Raw genomic sequence first — 21984 nt, forward strand, 5'->3', positions numbered from 1 at the left:
CGCACAGAAAGCAGCAGTGTACGCTTCCCTCACACACACCAGATACAGCACAGGCAGCAGTGCCAGCTTCCCTCACAGAGAAAGTACAATGCAATCTTCCCTTAAACAAAAGGTACAAAGCAATCTTCCATCACACAGATGGTACAATGCAAGCTTCCCTCACAGGGAAGGTACAATGGAAGTGTGCCTCACGTGGAAGGTACAATGCAAGCTTCCCTCACACAGAAGGTACAATGCAAGCTTCCTCACAGGGAAGGTACAATGGAAGTGTTCCTCACGCGGAAGGTACAATGCAAGCTTCCCTCACACAGAAGGTACAATGCAAGCTTCCCTCACAGAGAATGCACCATGCAGGCTTCCCTCACACATAGCAGATGCAGCACAGGTAGCAGTGCAAGCTCCCTCAAAGAGAAGGGACAATGCAAGCTTCCCTCACACACATCAGATACAGTACAGGCAACAGCAGTGCACGCTTCACTCACACACAGCAGATACAGCACAGCAGCAGTGCAAGCTTCCCTCATACACAGAGCAGATACAGCACAGGTAGCAGTACAAGCTTCCCTCACACAGCAGATACAGCACAGGCAGGAGCAGTGCAAGCTTCCCTCACACACAGCAGATTCAAGCAGCAGTAGTGCAAGCTTCCCTCACACACAATGTACAATGCAAGATTCACTTACACATGGAACAGATATAGTGCAGGCAGCAGTGCAAGCTAACCTCACACACAGCAGATACAGCACAGTCACAGTGCAATGTTCCCTCACATACAGCAGATACAGCACAGTAGCAGTGCAAGCTTCGTTCACAGACAGAGTAGATACAGCACATGCAGCAGCAGTGCAAGCTTCCCTCACACAGCACAGATACAGCACAGCACAACACAGCAGCAGTGCAAGCTTCCCTCACACACAGCAGATACAGCACAGTAGAAATGCAAGCTTCCCTTACACAAAGAGCAAATACAGCACAGGTGCAGCAGTGCAAGATTCCCTCACACACAGCAGATACAGCACAGCAGCAGTGCAAGCTTCCGTCACACACAGAGCAGATACAGCACAGGTAGCAGTGCAAGCTTCCCTCACATACAGCAGATACAGCACAGCAGCAGTGCAACTTTCCCTCACACACAGCACAGATACAGCACAGCAGCAGCAGTTCAATCGTCCCTCACAAACAGCAGATGCAGGCAGCAGCAGTGCAAGCTTCCCTCTCACAGAATGTACAATGCAAGCGTCACTTACACAGGGAACAGATATAGTGCAGGCAGCAGTGCAAGCTAACCTCACACACAGCAGATACAGCACAGTCACAGTGCAATGTTCCCTCACATACAGCAGATACAGCACAGTAGCAGTGCAAGCTTCGTTCACAGACAGAGTAGATACAGCACATGCAGCAGCAGTGCAAGCTTCCCTCACACAGCACAGATACAGCACAGATACAGCACAGCACAACACAGCAGCAGTTCAAGCTTCCCTCACACACAGCAGATACAGCACAGTAGGAATGCAAGCTTCCCTTACACAAAGAGCAAATACAGCCCGGTTGCAGCAGTGCAAGCTTCCCTCACACACAGCAGATACAGCACAGCAGCAGTGCAAGCTTCCGTCACACACAGAGCAGATACAGCACAGGTAGCAGTGCAAGCTTCCCTCACACAGCACAGGTACAGCACAGCAGCAGCAGTGTAATCGTCCCTCACAAACAGCAGATGCAGGCACCAGCAGTGCAAGCTTCCTTCCCACAGAATGTACAATGCAAGCGTCACTTACACAGGGAACAGATATGGTGCAGGTAGCAATGCAAGCTTACCTCACACACAGCAGATACAGCACAGGAGCAGGGCAAACGTCCCTCACACACAGCAGATACAGAACATGCAGCAGCAGTGCAAGCTTGCCTCACACACAGAAGATAAAGCACAGCAGCAGTGCAAGCTTCCTTCACACACAGCACAGATACAGCACAGCACACCACAGCAGCAGTGCAAGCGTCTCTCACACAGAGCAGAAACAGCACAGGCAGCAAAAGTGCAAGCTTCCCTCACACATAGCAGATACAGCACAGTAGAAATGCAAGCTTCCCTCACACAAAGAGCAGATACAGCACAGGTGCAGCAGTGCAAGCTTCCCTCACACACAGCAGATACAGCACAGCAGCAGTGCAACTTTCCCTCACACACAGAGCAGATACAGCACAGGTAGCAGCAGTGCAAGCTTCCCTCACACAGCAGATACAGCAGAGGCAGCAGCAGTGCAAGCTTTCCTCACAAACAGCAGATGCAGGCAGCAGCAGTGCAAGCTTCCCTCCCACAAAATGTACAATGCAAGCTTCACTTACACAAGGAACAGATATAAGGCAGGCAGCAGTGCACGCTTACCTCACACACAGCAGATACAGCACATGTAGCAGCTGTGCAAGCTTCCCTCACACAGCAGATACAGCACAGGCATCAGCAGTGCAAGCTTCCCTCATACACAGAGCAGATACAGCACAGGCAGCAGCAGTGCAAGCTTCCCTCACACACAGCAGACACAGGCAGCAGCAGTGCAAGCTTCCCTCCCACAGAATGTACAATGCAAGCTTCACTTACACAGGGAACAGATATAGTGCAGGCAGCAGTGCAAGCTTACCTCACACACAGCAGATACAGCACAGGAGCAGTGCAAACGTTCCTCACACACAGCAGATACAGCACAGGTATCAGCAGTACAAGCTTCCCTCACACACAGCAGATACAGCACAGTAGAAGTGCAAGCTTTGTTCGCAGAGAGAGCAGATACAGCACAAGGAGCAGCAGTACAAGCTTCCCTCACACACAGCAGATAAAGCACATCCAGCAGTGCAAGCTTTCTTCACACACACAGTACAGATACAGCACAGCACAACACAGCAGCAGTGCAATCTTCCCTCACACACAGCAGATACAGCACAGGCAGCAACAGTGAAGACGTCCCTCACACACAGCAGATACAGCACAGTAGCAATGCAAGCTTCCCTCACACACAGCACAGCAGAACTGCTAGCTTCCTTCACACATAGCAGATACAGCACAGGCAGCAGCAGTGCAAGCTTCCCTCACACACAGCAGATACAGAACAGCAGCAGTGCAAGCTTCCCTCACAAACAGCACAGATACAGCACAGCAGCAGTGCAAGCTCCCCTTACACACAGCAGATACAGCACAGGCAACAGTGCAAGCTTCCCGCACACACAGCAGATGCAGCACAGGCAGCAGCAGTGCAAGCCTCCCTCTCACAGAATGTAAAATGCAAGCTTCCCTTACACAAGGAACAGATATAGTGCAGGCAGCAGTGCAACCTTACCTCACACACAGCAGATGGCAGCAGTGCAAGCTTCTCTCACAGAAAAGGTAAAATGTAAGCTTCTCTCACACAGTGCAAGCTTCCCTCACACAGAAGGTACAATGCAAGCTTCCCTCACAGAGAAGGTGCAATGCAAGCGTCCCTCACACAGTGCAAGCTTCCCTCACACAGAAGGTACAATGCAAGCTTCCCTCACAGAGAAGGTGCAATGCAAGCTACCCTCACTTAGAAGGTGTAATGCAAGCTTCCCTCACAGAGAAGGTGCAATGCAAGCTACCCTCACTTAGAAGGTGTAATGCAAGCTTTCCTCACATGAACCAGCTAGTAAACAAATCACAAGCATGCTTGTGTAAATCAGTTTAAAGGAAATGTTACATAAGACAGAGAGGATTACAAGTTTAGAAATCACTTCATTCATACTAGAAGGCAGTATATTTGAAGTGTGTTTGGTCTAGAGAAATACAAACTCTGGATGTAAAACGTACCACAGTGGTTGGTTTTACTAAAAAGAATGTATTGCTACCAAACTAACCCTTTTAGCAACATTAGAATAATGAAAGACTGGGGAAAATAACATTCTAACCTACACCACACAGTTTGAATGCAGCTTCTTGATGACAGTTCATATGTAATTGTGTTATATTAGGAATGTAACTTATGAACTGCAGGAAACAAAAGGATCTCTGTGACAAAAGTGGTAACCCACTGAGCTAGCTGCATAAAATAAAGTTTAGTGATCTGTCTGGTACACATTCTTTGCAGCAGGCATGTTAACACTCCGTGCCACTTCATGGTGGGCACAAACTGCCATTAGACAAAAGACAGATCTCCCTCCAGCAGGAACATAATTTGCAAGAGTTATCTTGACATTGTAATTGTTGCCTGAAAATTCCTGGACACACAAGGAATTCTGCAGAAGGTAGTGCTAGTTCTGAATACACAGCGCCTGAGGGGGGGGGGTCTACCATCACTGTAGTTAGAAGGGGCGATTCCCAGGAGGCCTGACCACTAACAGACAGAAATGGACGCCACACCATATTCTGATGTATCTGTGCAGACCATAAAGAAGGGATAACATTAGCCAAGCAAAGTCTTTCTCATTTGTGGCCAGAGTCAAAAGTAAGCAGGCCCTGCACTGCAGACACTTAAAATACACAAAACAAACAAGCCTCTGCACTGCATGAGGTAAAGTAAAAGCAATCTGAAACACTGTCAGAAGAGGGAAACCTGGTGTAGCAACACGCGGGTCCCTGGACCACAACAGATAACATAAACAATACTCTTGGATTTTTTGTAATTAAAAGAAAAATGATTTATACCTACTATTGTGAAAAGGAGACCCCTGCACTTGTAGTCGAGGGAAGTCTGCAGCAACCCAGCCGCAGCGGGTCTCAGATGTTTACAAATCAGTGCAGTCAGCTGGACCCAACCCACAGTGGAGCCTCAGTTAAAAAAAAAAAAAAAGAGCAGCAATGGAGAGTTAATGAAAACAAAACAGCAACAAACATTAATAAAAACACTCTGCCCCTTACGTTCCCCTACAGCAGCTGCACATCTCTCCTCACTTGTCAAGCAGTCTCCTGCAAGGCTGAGGCCTATGGATCTGTCCTGGGAAGGGGCATGCCAGGGAAAGGACAACTGCTTGGGGAGAGAGATTGCCTCCTCTGAGCCCAGATGGGAGCGTGGAGGAATGGGAGCTGGGCTCTGTGCGGCAGGACCGGCAAACCATAAGTACAGAAATGTAAGACAGCACAGAAGAGGGAGGAAAGTCTTGGAATGCACAGGAAATGTGACCAGATAAGATATACAGCCCTGTTTCCAGCAGAGCTCAGAAAGACGAGCACTCCTCTCCAGCGCTCCAGATGAAAGATCAAAGTAGTCCCTGACCACATCCTGAAAGGACCAGCGGTGCGTTTTGGGATTCGAATTATTACTGTTAGGTTACTGCTAACAACTTTATAACCAGATATCAATTGTGCACTTACATGTGGAGATGTCGGTCTCCACTATGGAAAACTCAGATTGGGAAAACAACACTTACACCTGACAAACAATAACTCTTCAAGGTAGCCTAAGCCATTCACCTTGGGCTGTGTTGCTTTTCTGACTGTCAAAGACGTAGAGACATGCTACAGCCATCGGGATGCAGCCCATTCCACTCAAGAGGAAGAGGAACTTCACAGAGGAGGAAATAGACCTTGTAGTTGGCTTTATTGTGCATTACTATGGGAACCACATGGTTTGCTTCCATACATGCTCAGTGGAAATGAGAAGGCCACCATGTGGCAAGAGCAGACATGCTCTACCAATGTATGAAGGGTGGAGGTACACACTATGGATACCTCAAAAAGAAGTGGCAGGGTGTGAGGGGGTGGGTGTAGGTGACGTTATCCAAGATACAGGTAGCAAAGCCTTCTCATCCCCTTGATGAATGTATCTGTTACTCCATGCACCTCCTATAGCCTCTGCTTTTTGGAAATCTTAATGTAAGGCCAGGTAAGTACCAAACCCATTCTATTTCTCCATTACATCATGTAGGAAGTTGGTTCTGTATGTGCTATTTCAAAGTAAGGAATAGCATGCACAGAGTCCAAGGGTTCCCCTTAGAGGTAAAATAGTGGTAAAAATAGATAATACTAATGCTCTATTTTGTGGTAGTGTGGTCGAGCAGTAGGCTTATCCAAGGAGTAGTGTTAAGCATTTGTTGTACATACACATAGACAATAAATGAGGTACACACACTCAGAGACAAATCCAGCCAATAGGTTTTTGTATAGAAAAATATCTTTTCTTAGTTTATTTTAAGAACCACAGGTTCAAATTCTACATGTAATATCTCATTCGAAAGGTATTGCAGGTAAGTACTTTAGGAACTTTAAATCATAAAAATTGCATGTATACTTTACAAGTTATTGACAAATAGCTGTTTTAAAAGTGGACACAGTGCAATTTTCACAGTTCCTGGGGGAGGTAAGTTTTTGTTAGTTTTACCAGGTAAGTAAGACACTTACAGGGTTCAGTTCTTGGTCCAAGGTAGCCCACCGTTGGGGGTTCAGAGCAACCCCAAAGTCACCACACCAGCAGCTCAGGGCCGGTCAGGTGCAGAGTTCAAAGTGGTGCCCAAAACACATAGGCTAGGATGGAGAGAAGGGGGTGCCCCGGTTCCGGTCTGCTTGCAGGTAAGTACCCGCGTCTTCGGAGGGCAGACCAGGGGGGTTTTGTAGGGCACCGGGGGGGACACAAGCCCACACAGAAATTTCACCCTCAGCAGCGCGGGGGCGGCCGGGTGCAGTGTAGAAACAAGCGTCGGGTTCGCAATGTTAGTCTATGAGAGATCTCGGGATCTCTTCAGCGCTGCAGGCAGGCAAGGGGGGGGTTCCTCGGGGAAACCTCCACTTGGGCAAGGGAGAGGGACTCCTGGGGGTCACTTCTCCAGTGAAAGTCCGGTCCTTCAGGTCCTGGGGGCCGCGGGTGCAGGGTCTCTCCCAGGCGTCGGGACTTTGGATTCAAAGAGTCGCGGTCAGGGGAAGCCTCGGGATTCCCTCTGCAGGCGGCGCTGTGGGGGCTCAGGGGGGACATGTTTTGGTACTCACAGTATCAGAGTAGTCCTGGGGTCCCTCCTGAGGTGTTGGATCTCCACCAGCCGAGTCGGGGTCGCCGGGTGCAGTGTTGCAAGTCTCGCGCTTCTTGCGGGGAGCTTGCAGAGTTCTTTCAAGGCTGCTGGAAACAAAGTTGCAGCCTTTCTTGGAGCAGGTCCGCTGTCCTCGGGAGTTTCTTGTCTTTTCGAAGCAGGGGCAGTCCTCAGAGGATGTCGAGGTCGCTGGTCCCTTTGGAAGGCGTCGCTGGAGCAGGATCTTTGGAAGGCAGGAGACAGGCCGGTGAGTTTCTGGAGCCAAGGCAGTTGTCGTCTTCTGGTCTTCCTCTGCAGGGGTTTTCAGCTAGGCAGTCCTTCTTCTTGTTGTTGCAGGAATCTAATTTTCTAGGGTTCAGGGTAGCCCTTAAATACTAATTTTAAGGGCGTGTTTAGGTCTGGGGGGTTAGTAGCCAATGGCTACTAGCCCTGAGGGTGGGTACACCCTCTTTGTGCCTCCTCCCAAGGGGAGGGGGTCACAATCCTAACCCTATTGGGGGAATCCTCCATCTGCAAGATGGAGGATTTCTAAAAGTTAGAGCCACTTCAGCTCAGGACACCTTAGGGGCTGTCCTGACTGGCCAGTGACTCCTCCTTGTTGCTTTCTTTGTTCCCTCCAGCCTTGCCGCCAAAAGTGGGGGCCGTGGCCGGAGGGGGCGGGCAACTCCACTAAGCTGGAGTGCCCTGCTGGGCTGTGACAAAGGGGTGAGCCTTTGAGGCTCACCGCCAGGTGTCACAGCTCCTGCCTGGGGGAGGTGTTAGCATCTCCACCCAGTGCAGGCTTTGTTACTGGCCTCAGAGTGACAAAGGCACTCTCCCCATGGGGCCAGCAACATGTCTCTAGTGTGGCAGGCTGCTGGAACTAGTCAGCCTACACAGACAGTCGGTTAAGTTTCAGGGGGCACCTCTAAGGTGCCCTCTGGGGTGTATTATGCAATAAAATGTACACTGGCATCAGTGTGCATTTATTGTGCTGAGAAGTTTGATACCAAACTTCCCAGTTTTCAGTGTAGCCATTATGGTGCTGTGGAGTTCGTGTTTGACAGACTCCCAGACCATATACTCTTATGGCTACCCTGCACTTACAATGTCTAAGGTTTTGTTTAGACACTGTAGGGGTACCATGCTCATGCACTGGTACCCTCACCTATGGTATAGTGCACCCTGCCTTAGGGCTGTAAGGCCTGCTAGAGGGGTGTCTTACCTATACTGCATAGGCAGTGAGAGGCTGGCATGACACCCTGAGGGGAGTGCCATGTCGACTTACTCGTTTTGTCCTCACTAGCACACACAAGCTGGCAAGCAGTGTGTCTGTGCTGAGTGAGAGGTCTCCAGGGTGGCATAAGACATGCTGCAGCCCTTAGAGACCTTCCTTGGCATCAGGGCCCTTGGTACTAGAAGTACCAGTTACAAGGGACTTATCTGGATGCCAGGGTCTGCCAATTGTGGATACAAAAGTACAGGTTAGGGAAAGAACACTGGTGCTGGGGCCTGGTTAGCAGGCCTCAGCACACTTTCAATTGTAAACATAGCATCAGCAAAGGCAAAAAGTCAGGGGGCAACCATGCCAAGGAGGCATTTCCTTACACATCACAACTCCCCTGCCATTGTAAACTGTTCTCCTCCCTCATAGATAGGCATCCATCTTACACAGGCCGCCAATCCAACTTCACCCCCTACGCTTTGGAGTTCACACTGATTATGATATTATTCACACACTCTACTGTTCTTTTATATAGTCCTAAAATCAAGCACATTGGTAGCAACAGCTGGAGCACAGGTAGCCTCGACTGTTGACGGGTTACAATCAGGCCCTGTACCTAAATGTATCCCTACCGCCCACACAGGTATGCCACACTGTGACACTACTTATGCTGCACAGGGCTTCACACACCATGAGAAACAAAAAGAGAGAGATCCCTTTGCAACCAAGGGGATAGGATGACAGAAACAAAAGAACAATAAGAATTTCCATAAGCCCAAGTTTAAAAACCCCCAATGGGTGTGAACTGTGCAAAAACATACCACACAAAAGGACAAAAATACAAAAATATATTATTTAGTAAATCTAAATACCTCAAAATCACTACAAACACAATTAAAACCATATGACACAAACCAAAAACAATTAATCAAATACATGTAACTTAATTTTATGTAGAAGCAGCCTCTGTTCTATTTCATTAAATAATGAATCCATATAAATTTCAATACTTTCTGGATACCAGAGTGGCTACAGGTATGCCTCTTATAATTATCAATGCGTTTGAGTGGATAATATTGTACAAACCACCTTATTCAGGACAAATTCATTACACATTACATGTACACAGAATCTAGTCCAAATAAAATTCAGCCATTCGTAAGCACATAAAATTACCTTCTAAAGTAATTCAATAGTTCACTTTAGAGTCATTTTCTTCCTCGCAGAGTCTTTACAGCAGGACACATGGAATCTCCAGGGATATGGACACCAGATGTACCAACCACCCAAAAGAATAGCACATATTAGTGTAGGGGGTGATTCACCAGCAAAAGGTGCAAGCATGTGATACATCATCAAGCTCTAGCACTCTGGAATCCAGAAGCAATGATCATCTGTCATGGTGGTGTCCTTTGCCTGTGGTTGCCTAGGGTCCGAGGTCCATCCTAGCTTCCATCTTTGGCCATGCTCTTCCCCTTTGTGACCTTGGTTGCCCACTGAAAAGAAAAATTGAGAAATTAATTAAACTTATGAGTGCATATGTTCACTACTTTATATGCATCCAAATACATCTCCAATATTACATTACTAAAAGGGACAAAGAATGGCAATGCCACGTAGCTGACTCCCATTGATTATTTGTCTGGAAGCATAACAGAACAGTGGTTCTTGAAATTATATTTTTAAGAGCAATACTTTTAAATTCCTTCTCGTGGCATTCCTTCCTGTGAGGGAACAGACATGCTTTGCTCTGCCGCTGTGTTGTTTGACTGGTTGTTTGTTTTTCCCAGAAGTCACCAGCCCTCGCTGCGGAGCAAGACACCTTGCTCTGCCACTGCACTGTTCCTTGGTTGCCCCCGGTGGAGTCCTTGCATCAGTCACCCTTTTGGCCCTTCATGGAGACCAGGGCCAGACTGGGAAGCCAAAGCAGCCCTGGCAAATTTTGTCAGATCAATTGTGCATAGCGCAAGAGCCTGACCACTACAATGGGCCTTGGGGGATACTCCCCCCAAGACAATTTGGGAAAAATTTCAAAAACTGCATTCTACAACACGTTTTTAATTACTTATTCAATTGTATTTGTTTTTAAAGCATGGGACCAGGTGACCTTACAGTGCACCAGGATACAGCAATCTTTATTGGGACTCCCTCACATCTGTGTCATTTGTTTTATAGCGCCTCTCTTACTAGTGTAGGGAGTCAGAGCACTTTACATCACACACACACACACGGAGACAATGAATCATACGTGTGTAAATCAGTGTATAATTTTTTTTACATAATACAAAGGGGACTACAAGGTGTAGGATTCACATGTCAAGCATACTGGTAGGCATTTGTCAAAAGTGCTTGGTATTAGGAAGCATAAACTCGGGATTCAGAATGTAACACAGTGGTTATAGTTGGCTTTACCAATAATTTATCTGGACCCAAACAATCGTTTTTAGCAAACTTAGAATAATCAAAGACAGGGGTAAAACATACCTTTATAACCTGTACCATGCAGTTTGCATGCAGCTCTTTGATGGCAGTTCAAAGCTCACTGTGCTAGATAATGATTGTAACTTATGAACTGCACAGTAACAAAATGAACTCTGTGACAAAAGCAGTATCCCACTGAGCTATGCACATAAAATACTGTTCTGTAATCTGCATAGTACACTTTCTTTACAGCAGGCATATTAACCTTTTGCGCTACCTTAGATGAGTCACAACCACCACTAGACAAAACTCTGATCTCTCTCTAGCAGGTACATTAATCACCAGAGTTAGGTTGGCACTTTTATTGTTGTCTGAAAACTGTTGGATACAAGGAACTCTGCAGTGCTTTTAAAAGTGCTGCACAACTACAAACACCCCTCCCCCCACCCACCACTGCAGTAACAAACGCGCCCTCCACCCTTCCAGCCTCCCCTGGAAATGCCTGATGCCCGGTATAGCCAGTACAGCCTTGATGGAGACCTGTGATTGTTTTTTCCTGCTAAATATATGTTGTCTTCACTTTACCTGAGTTATACTACAAAGGGGCCCATATATCAGATTTCACTGGGCTCCCTCTTGTGTGATATTCTCCATGTGCCACAGTAATATCACATCAGTACGTGGCAGTTCTGTATACTCTCGCAGTCCGGAAATTGGTTCCCATTGATGCCAACAAATTCATGGTTCTTCTAGCCAACAAAGTAGCCACTCAGGTGCTAAGTAGCAGCCTTCATTACCAGAGAGACTGGACATTCAGTTAAATGGGGACCGACAGCCCTCGCTCTAATTTCCCACCTCAGGCTTCCTTATACATTCCTGCATCTTCCTAGAGGTCGAACCGTCATTGACTACTCCCTGAAAACCAATTTAATTTACACTTGTCTGCTTTGTACTTTCCAAATATTAGTGAAAAAATGTCACTTGTTCATTGGCCCTATGGCCTTTTTATGTGTTATTTCTAATTGTATGAATCGCTCACGCACTAGGCACGGTTTGGCACAAATTCACTAATGACTTTTTGACATTTTCTTCTTAACTCTTGGGCCCGTATTTATACTTTTTTAGCGCCGCATTTGCGTCGTTTTTTGACGCAAAATCTGCGCAAACTTACAAAATACAATTGGGCCATATTTATACTTTTTGACGCAAACCTGCGCTAACGCAGTTTTGCGCCAAAAAAATTAGCGCCGGCTAACGCCATTCTGAAGCGCCATGCGGGCGCCGTATATATTGAATGGCGTTAGCCGGCGTTAGCCGACCGGCGCTGCCTGGTGTGCGTGAAAAAAAACGACGTACACCAGGCAGCGCCGGCGTAGGGAAAAATGGCGTTTGGGCGTCCAAAAATGGGGCAAGTCAGGCTGAGGCACAAAAATCGTCTTAACCCGATTTGCGCCATTTTTTTTTGGCGCCCAGACGCCATTAACATGACTCCTGTCTTAGCAAAGACAGGAGTCATGCCCCCTTGCCCAATGGCCATGCCCAGGGGACTTCTGTCCCCTGGGCATGGTCATTGGGCATAGTGGCATGTAGGGGGGCACAAATCAGGCCCCCCTATGCCACAAAAATGTTTTTAAAAAAATACTTACCACAACTTACCTTTTCTTCCCTGGGATGGGTCCCTCCATCCTTGGGTGTCCTCCTGGGGTGGGCAAGGGTGGCAGGGGGTGTCCCTGGGGGCAGGGGAGGGCACCTCTGGGCTCATTCTGAGCCCACAGGTCCCTTAACACCTGCCCTGACCCAGGCGTTAAAAAGAGGCGCAAATGCGGGGTTTTTTGCCCCGCCCACTCCCGGGCGTCATTTTTGCCCGGGAGTATAAATACCACGCACATGCCTGGGAGTCATTTTTTAAGACGGGAACGCCTACCTTGCATCTCATTAACGCAAGGAAGGTGTTCACGCCAAAAAATGACGCTAACTCCATGAACTTTGGCGCTAGACGCGTCTAACGCCAAAGTATAAATATGGAGTTAGTTTTGCGTCGAATTTGCGTCGAAAAAAATGACGCAAATTCGGCGCAAACGGAGTATAAATATGCCCCAATTGTATTTTGGAAGTTTGCGCTGCTTTTGCGTCAAAAAATGACGCAAATGCGGGGCTAAAAAAGTATAAATATGGGCCTTCGTTTTTTTTTTTTGTACCAAGACTATAAGTTTCAAATAATTCAGCAGGAATGGAATGAAAGTGTGTGGTTTGTGTCCCACAGTGTCCTTTCGCAAAGTGAGTTGTTAACAATCGTATGTGACATTAGTTGTCTTTAAAATGATTGGTCTTTAAAAACATAAATTCAGGAACAACTGTTCTTCTTGATCGTCTATCCCAGGTTCCTGAGGGAATCAGCTGGGATTTCCTGGTCTGTGTTTAACTACTGTTTGTATGGTGAGGCACAGCAGCAGGCCTCAGCTGAAATGGAACACGGAGAGCAACCTGCAGGAAGGAACTGGTGGTCTCCATCTTCCCAGCTCTTGGAGGGCGCAGGTCCACCCCCCCCCCCCGGATGTTCTCTCCAGAAGCACAAGCAGGGACAGAGAGAAAACACCTGGAAAGGCGGGTCCTCGTCTGGCTGCAGGAATGATTGGCAGCAGGAACAGCCAGTGCAAGGGAAGCTCCTCTTAACATCCCACCTCTGTGCTTCCTTCTCTCTCCGGTCTATGGCTGCGGCCTCAGCAGACCAGCTGATGTCATAGGGGGAGTTTTCCCGCTCTATCTGCAATCAGTGCCGCTCACTAGACCACGTGACTCCAGCGGACACTCTAATGAAAGCAGTCACGTGTGAGGCTTGGCAGTTCTGGCCTCTACATGCAGGCAGCGGCTTCCCTAAAACTGCAGTTTATTTCCCCTGCAGATGGTTAAGCCCCAAGATCCATGGACAGGGGTCAGGACATAAGGATCCTTCTCCAGTGTAGTGGAAAGGTTGCTCAGCCCCTCTCATCCCTGCAAAGCGACGTAAAGCAACGACAAGCAGCGCGCGGCTGTCGTGGATTCCTCTGGCCACGTTATTTATTAGAGCTCTGTGACCACACATTTCATCTTCTCATGTCTCAGGCACTGACTCTCATCGCTGGGCTGGGCTTGCATGAAGTGATGGGTCTGTTTACAGGGGATTGTCCATCAGGGGTTCTTTTGAACACTTGCACAAGTGTTCAATGAAAGACATGTTGTGTGTCAAAGAGTTTGTGCAGATGGACAGTGACATAACCTTGTCTCATAGCTGGGTGTGTAAATTGCACAACAAGAAAAAGTACATGCCAAGGTACATGTGTGTGCACTGCTTTTGCGCTCAGTGACCCAAATGTATGGGATTTGGCACAGGGCGGCGTAGCAAGTCACCTTGCTGTACTGCCCTGCATCCAAGTGAAAGGGCAGGAATGCACCTCATCTGTAGCAGCGTGTTCCTGTCCTTTGTCCCTGCGCTGGTGCCGTTTCGGCAGCCTAGAGCCGATGCATGCAGCCCTGCACCATGGTGCAAGGGTATCTGTGTTGAAGGCAGGATTGTGTTTGTGCAGGAAGCAGCACCTTCCTGCACAGAAACAATCCTGGGAGGCCGTTTCCTCTTTCTATGTGTGCGGCAGGAGGTTGGGAGAGCCAGCAGGAAGGAAAATAACATTGTGAAATGTAAATTACAATCTTGAAGCCCTTACAATCCATGCATACACCAAGTTCCCTATGTGATATATTAAAAGAGATTGAGAAAAACTGGCAGAATATCTGTGAGTTGAGCACATGCCATGAAAATGGGCTTCTCTAGATCAAGACTTTAGTCCCAGGAGCGTGAAAGTCTGCTGCAGGCGTCTGCATATCTTAATGATTCAGAGTATGAACCTGCAGAACAACTGTGCATATCATGCAGCACCTACTAGCTATCATTCTATGGCCAAACAAGTAGGATTTTTCAGGTTTCAAAGTTGCCAACCAGCATGATTATGTCACCAAACATGAGATCATATGTTCATTGATTGTAAACGTTTGATGCCATGGAAGACAGGGTTAGCACAACTGATCCAAATTTAAAGATATAAGACAGCGCAGTCACAGGTTAAGATGGGTAATGTATGTTCCATATGTGAAAGATGGTGCTTTAGACGTTTTTGTTCAGAAGGCCAGTTCCACTGGAGGAGAACAAGGATGGCACGTGGAATGACTGTGTAATTGCAAATGCAGTGGGTAAAGGTAATGTTGCCTTGGGTAACGAAAATTGAGACCATAGTAATGCTAATGATGAGGTTCTGGGTAAAGTCAAATCCATTATCAAAGAAGTGTATGGCCAAGGAAACCCACTTTGGAAGTGGGGATGAATGCCTTTTTTTGTGAATTGAAAGTGGAGTTTACCCTGGAAGGTAGTTTTCTTTAACCCCAGGGGATAACATAGTTCTTTATGAAGAGTTGAGGGAGAGCATCATCCAATTAGGTTGCAATAGGCTTCTTGGTATTTTATGCAGAGTGATAAGGGCGACTGAATGGTTTTGGTGGACTGGGTTAGACTTGGAAGTTGAATGTGTGGTGAAGAGTTGAGTCTTGTGGGAAGTGGAGGATAAAAGCTAAAAAGTGTTGAGATCTCCCTTCTGCCCATTGCCTGTCCATGCAATTGGAGAGGGTGGTGATAGACGTAACTGGTTCCATTAAGAAACACAGAGTTATGAGACATCTTGTAGTTTTCAAAATGTTCAAAGTGGAAAGAAATTGGAGTGGCTGATTGTGTGAATGTAGACACAGTAATGCACGTGTTGAAAATATTTTGTAAGCGAAGGGGCACCAGCAGTCGTTTTAAGGTACAATGGTGTCCAATTTAAATCACCGAAGGCATGGAAATTGCTTCAGGGATTGGGAGATGAAAAGAAATTCAAATTTTTATCCCATCCTATAGAGAATAGATGTATGTAACTATAAGCGATATTTATACTTTCAGAACATTTGAAGGTACAGGAAGTGCTTTGCAATGCGGTTAACCTGAAGGATGGACAATTGTGGCACAAGGGGAAATTGCCCTGTGAAGCAAGATTGACAGGTTGACCACGTGTGGGAAGAGTAAGAGCCTTGGTTGGATGAAGAGATGATGTGGATGTTGACTCTGGCATCAATAATGCTGACATTGGTGTGGAGTGTAAGCAGGTGTGTGCTTTGACAGTGTGGAAGGTAGCCTAGTCATTGATGATCCACAGATTATGAATGATTTTGAGGGTGACCCTCAGTGTAATGGGAGTAACAACCCAGTGAAAGTTAGTAAAAGAAATGTGGGACATACTGGGATATTTGGGGACTTAGAGTCTGATGTATGAAACCGTTATGGTTCTTTGTTATGTACTAAACCTGTTTTCTGACCCAGTAATTCATTATCAAATCATGGGTTTAGAAACTAATACCTAATTGTTATTGGGAAGGGTCGTGTTTAGGGCAAATAGTGATTCCTTGAGGTACGTATCAATGTTTTGTGACCAAAATCCGGTCTCAAAACATTTACATTTTACCAACACCTCAAGGGAGTTAACCCATTTACAAATGAGAGGGGGTTCTGTTGGGATCCATCTCCCTTTGTGAATGTTAAACGTTAAAAAAAAAAAGGTTAACATTTTTGATGGTGATTAGCCAGTGGTCCACAGGACCACTGCAAATACTCAAACAGGACAAATAAATCCTTTTCTTTTTAAGTGCAGCCCCGTTTCCTTTAAGGAAAACGAGCGGCATTAAAAAAAGTTACATTTTTTTAAATGCCATCACAGACATGGTGGTCTGCAGACTCCAGCATGGCACCATCCTTGTGATGGGATCCAATTGCAGTGAGTCGCAATTTAGGACCTACCTAACGAATATCGGATTGCAACCCACTACGATTGAGATTTTCCTATCCTTCGTGTCAGAAGGCTAGATTTTATTAAAGGCACGGAGGCGGATATTATGCTGAACTTTTCTTGCATTTATTATTTAGCAGCCAAGAATAAAAAAAACTACATTACCCAGAAAACCCTGGGAAAGGACAGCATACATTGCATCATAATGGAAAGACCAATAGGACATTGAGCGCTACAATAATGATCATGACTGAAAGCAACAAACCCCCTTTTCTTGCGAGAGTCAATCCAGATGAAGACAAAATTAGAACAGAACTCAAAGTTAGTAAAACAGTCCCCAAGTCCTTGAGGAAAACCAAAAGAAAAACAGGAAGCAAGCTCCAAAATCCTGGAGTGGCAAAGGAAATCCACCAAGCGGATCCAAAGAAAGAGAAGCTTTGGGTGAGCTTAGTTGACGAAGTAGAACTGGTTGAAGGCATCGGAACTGCAGAAATTAGAAACCAGGGAGGGTTAATAAAACAGTGGTGGGATAATATTTGCCTTTGTGTCTTTAATAAAATTTAGCCTTTCTGACTCCAAGGCTAGGAAAATCTCAATTTTATTACCATACCAGAGGCTCATATTATGCTTGAAAAAACTGATTCAGTCAGATGAGTAACTGATTTACAATAGAAGGTTCTGAATGTATCAGCGTTTGACTAATCTGCAGACCTGAGAATATCATGTGAACCAGCACCCGCCCAGAAAGCCCTAGAGGCCATAGCCCCTCTGGCTGAAAGAGCGGCAAAAGAAACTGTGGTGATGTGAGCTAAAGACATGATCCATCTAACCGAACAGGCCAAGGAAGGATCCGAAACGGGATTGTGGATTTTCTGAGAGGAAATAAGGAGTTCCGACGATGGCAAAGTTGTGAGAACTGCAGTTCATGAAACATAGGTTTTTAAACAATTACCAGCACATTACTTGGGTTGAGAAGGGTAAAAAGGATAATGCACTGATGTCAAGTTAGTGCGCCTAAAAATCTGAAAAGAAACTCCTAGAGGAGAATAGTGACAAGAAGACACATCTAATGCTTTAACATCAGAAGCATGTTTGAGCTAAACCAAACATAATAACATAATCAACTTTGCAGATAAATGCATGAGAGAAATATCAGCACTGTCAGGCCATTAAATAAACAAGTGTAAAATCAAATTAACATCCCACATTGTATTGAACTTGGGAAGAGGGGGGTTTGGAAAAATGTACTCCCTTTAACACGCAACAGACCAGAGGATGTTCACTACCCGGTCTTCCATCTGATATGTTTTGCAGATATTGCTGATCTCTAGGTATTATTGGTATGGTAGGCGTACCCTTGAGAAGCCAAAGAGGCCAGAAAGTTAACCCCTTAAATCACATTTGCTGAAAGGGGATCAGAATCCCTGTCCAAACACCAGCTACACCATACCAATGTGGCTGACCTGTAGACTTTAACTGTGCCAGCGGACCAGGATTGCTGGATGAACTGGATAGCTGGAGTTCTCCAAGATGCCCCCAAATGCTCCACACAATGAGGGGGAGGGTGCCCTATAGAACACCGATGTGATGTAGACCCTGAGGGTTGAGAAGCAAGTCGGGAAAGGGAGGAATCCACACTAGTAAATCCAGAGAGAGCTCTAATGGGTGGAGGGTAAAATGAGGGATGATTGTTGCCTGCGAGTCTGTGCGAAGACTCTGGAAATGAAAAGGAACAGGAGAAGGCATAGGAGAAGAAGAGTCTGGAGCCATGACAGGAGAAATGCATCTGTAGCAAGAACTGAAGGTTCTGGCCTCCAACTGAAGAAAGAAGGGAGTTGGTACAGGAAGCAAAGAGGTCTACTGACATAGAGCCGCATATTGGAGAAGGGCAATTGAATACTGAGGGATGAAGTTTCCAGTCGCTTGAGTCGTGAAAATGTCTAGAAAAGAAGATACTCCGCTTTGACAGAGATGTTCCTTTTGAGACAAAATTCTGAAAGACTCTTAACTAGAAGTACCAGAGGTTTGGACCTTGTACCTCTAAGATAGTTTATGTATCTGACAGCGGTAGGTGCTCCATTCGTAAGAGTATAGTGCACTTTATTTTGTCTTTTACAAAGGACTGGATGGCAAAGGAACTGGCTACAATTTCCAAACAGTAGATGTGTAAGTAGGATTCCTAGAGAAACCATGTACCTCCAGTCGAGAGCTGACAACACCATGCGCCCCATCCTGTCCGGCGTGTGTCTGATTCCAAGACTAGATTTGGGGCGGCCGAGATAATTGTTCTCCCGTTCCAAGAGTCAAAGTGACCCAGCCACTAGAAGAGTTTGTCTCTGGACTCAAAATCCAGTGTCACCTGTTCTGAGTAGGCTAGATTTTTGCCCAAGTGACAAAACTTTAATCTTTCTAATGCCCGATAACAGAGAGAACCGGAAAAGATGGCCTAAATGGAGGAGGCTAGAAGATCCACCACGCGAACAAGAGATCTGATCCAACAGAAGGGAAGAGATAGAGCATGACAAATCTCTTTTTTGATTAAAGCTACCTTGTGATGAGGCAGTTGAACAACTGCTTGACAGGTGTCTATGATGAAGCCTAGAAACTCCAGACGTTTCGAAGGAATGAGGGAAGACTTCTGAAAATTGATGAGGAGGTCCTAACAGAGATGTAAATGAGAAAGAATGTTTGGTCTTGGGCCATAATCAAGATGTCGCCGAGATAGACGGTGAGTCCTACACCCTGAGCCCTGAGGAAGGTCACCACAGGCTTGAGAACCGTGGTAAAACACTCAGGGTGGAAGAGAGGCCAAAAGGAAGAGTCTTTAAATGGTAACAGCATTGGCCCCACTGAAACTGAAGGTATTTCCTGTGTGATGGTTGAGCCGGAACCATTAATTAGGTGTCTTGAAGATCTAGGTGCACCAACGTATCGTCCTGAAGAAGTAAGTCTCTGAGATGAAGAATAGTCTCCATCTTAAAATGATGGTAAACTAAAAAGTTGTTGAAAAACTTTAGATTAATGGCCAGACATTTTTTGTTCCTTCTGAGGACCAAGAATATGGTGCTGAGGAACCCTGAGGGATCGACTGTAGTTTGCTCAATAGCTTGCTTTGAAAGAAGGACTGCACTTCTTCTTGAACCAGGAGAAACTGTTCCTGCGAAAACAAAGAGGGTGGGGCAGGTAATGCTGTACAGGAGTTTGATATAACTGTATGTAAGCACACTGAATCTTCTGACTTACCCAAGGATCTGACGTAGGGGACAGTGAAACATCTAGACAAAAAGCCAATCTGCCTCCTATGAGAGGAAGGCCAAAATTGAAAATTCTTACCTGCCAACTGATCTCCTTTGGCTCTGCATCCCCTGTTCCAGAACCCACAAGAACGGCACTGGTAGAAATTGGGCTTATAGTCTTGATATTCAGATTGGGAGCCTTAATTGTAGGAGCCTCTTTGTTGGTATTGACCTCTGGAGGTGTAACAGCCAGCAAAGTGACTCCTTCCTTTGCCGGCCTTGCCAAAAACCCAGGAAGAGAAAATCTTTTTTAAAGAAAATGGGCCTTCTCTATTGTAGTGAATGTAGAGATATATTTGCCCATTTCTTTCATAAAGGAATCCCCAAACAGAAGGCAGTTGGCCTGAGGAGATCCTCCTCCTTAGTTGCAAGGCTACTCAGTTTAGGGTCTATCTTGAGAAAAAGGCTATTGTGTCTCTCTTGGGATATATAAGCATTAATATTACCCAGCATACAAATGGCGCGCTGTGTCCAATTTGAAAGGGTCTCAGGATCTACTTGCTCACCCTCCATTTTTGCCTCTTTGGCCAAATCCAAAAGCCTGGTCAGGGGACCCACCAGGTCCAAGATCCTGTCCTGGAAATTATACTAGGCTCTATCAACACCTTTTTAGAGTCTTTTCCGAATTTGGCAAAAAAAGAAATAGCATATTAGGATCTATAACAGGGATATCAGCCACTTTGTTCGGGAGGGAGGGACGAGGGCACTCTGATTTAAGTTTATTCTTGGAAGATTTATCCAGGGAATGTCTTAAATAAAAGGCCACGTAATCAGAGACATGATCTGAAGGGTACTATTCAGTGGAATTGGGGTGGTGGATCAAAACAGGATTGACCATAGGTTTACCTAACTGATCCACAAGATCACTGGACACTTGGTGAGAGACAGCATCAGAAGGAGAAATGTATGCCTTTTCTCTGGTGGCCCATCAGGCATGACATCATCAGAAACTCTATCATCATCATCAGTGTCCTGTAAATTTGTTATAATGAGGGGACAAGAAGGAAGGCCCGAAAAAAAAATATCTCTGTGGGAGGACCAGTTTTATCAGAAGTGCCTTTAAATTGCACCCTCAGAGGAGCAGCATGTTTATTTCCTTTTCTATAAGGAACATCAGAAGGGTTATGCAAAATGTGGGAGATAGACGCTTCCAAAGATTTAGAAACGTCCAACACAGAGACAGAAACTGCCTGTTGGACTGAATCTTTAATGAAGGTTTTTAAATTCTCCTTCATGGTCTGAGATTCCTCATCCTCAGCCATTGTAAAGTGATAATAAGGGAAAGAAACCCACTGAGAAAGAAGGAACAATGAAAAAACTGTCCAAATAGAAAAACCCCAAGGGAGCTAAGGGGTTAAACAATATGTTGCGCAAGAGAAAGGTCGGGCATGTGCAGAGGTGTGTCAAGGGCGGGGCTTAAGCCGAGAAACCTACTATCGGTAGAATCAGAAGGGGAGCGAAAGGCCTGGAAGCGGATAGTCGAGGGAACGCTCCAGGGAATAAACGGAGCAGACGGGTGCCGTTGGGCAACAGGGGAAGCACCCATGCATTAAATAAACAAAGCTGTCATGGGTGAAAACATCTGAAGCGGCCTGCAACCTTGAGGAGACAGATGTGCTCTTATTGCCGGCGATCTAAACGGCCGCCGCATGAAGCAAGAATGGCGCACTGAAGTAGTATGTAAATATAAAGCCTTATACATATATAAATAAGAACATATTCTATATTTAAACAAATAAATAATAACAATTGTGAGCAGAGTACTTATCTTGACTGCGAGAAGCAAAAAAAGAGAGTTTGCTGCTCTCAGTCAGGATAATGATTGTAGCGCTAGATGTCCTATTGGTCTTTCACTTGTGATGCAATGTTTTAAATCCTTTCCCAGGGTTTTCTGGGTAATGTAGTTTTTTCCTCTTGGCTGCTACATAATAAATGCAAGAAAGATTCAGCGTAATATCAGCCTTAAGTCTTGTAATAAAATTTTGAGTTTTGTGAACCAACCTCCTAGTATATAGGTCAGTTTGCAAAACTCCCTTCCATCCCCACAAATTTGATGTGCAATCTGCGACCACTTTTTGCAAATGGGAGTGTCATGCATCAGGACCTAACTGAGGTGGAAGAAAAAACTTGTGTGCTTGTGCAATGTTTATTTTTTGTTACATAAATGTTAATGTTTTATGTATTTTGTTTTGTGTTAAAAATAGCCATCAAGGGACAGGAGTCTGTTCGAGTTCTCCTTTTCATGTCCACCTTAAAA

At 45.8% G+C, this 21984-nt stretch overlaps 1 protein-coding gene across 1 annotated transcript in view; it reads left to right on the forward strand.

The window, feature by feature from the left end:
* Window positions 1–21145: 21145 nt before the first annotated feature.
* Window positions 21146–21984, forward strand: part of C2_2H8orf82 (chromosome 2_2 C8orf82 homolog) — a 134526-nt gene continuing 133687 nt past the window's right edge. The window contains exon 1 of the mRNA XM_069220916.1: window positions 21146–21403. Coding sequence (XP_069077017.1) covers window positions 21377–21403 — 27 coding nt within the window. The 5' untranslated portion in view covers window positions 21146–21376. The remainder of the gene's footprint in view (window positions 21404–21984) is intronic.

Source organism: Pleurodeles waltl, chromosome 2_2 (assembly GCF_031143425.1).
Source record: "Pleurodeles waltl isolate 20211129_DDA chromosome 2_2, aPleWal1.hap1.20221129, whole genome shotgun sequence".
NCBI lineage: Eukaryota > Metazoa > Chordata > Amphibia > Caudata > Salamandridae > Pleurodeles > Pleurodeles waltl.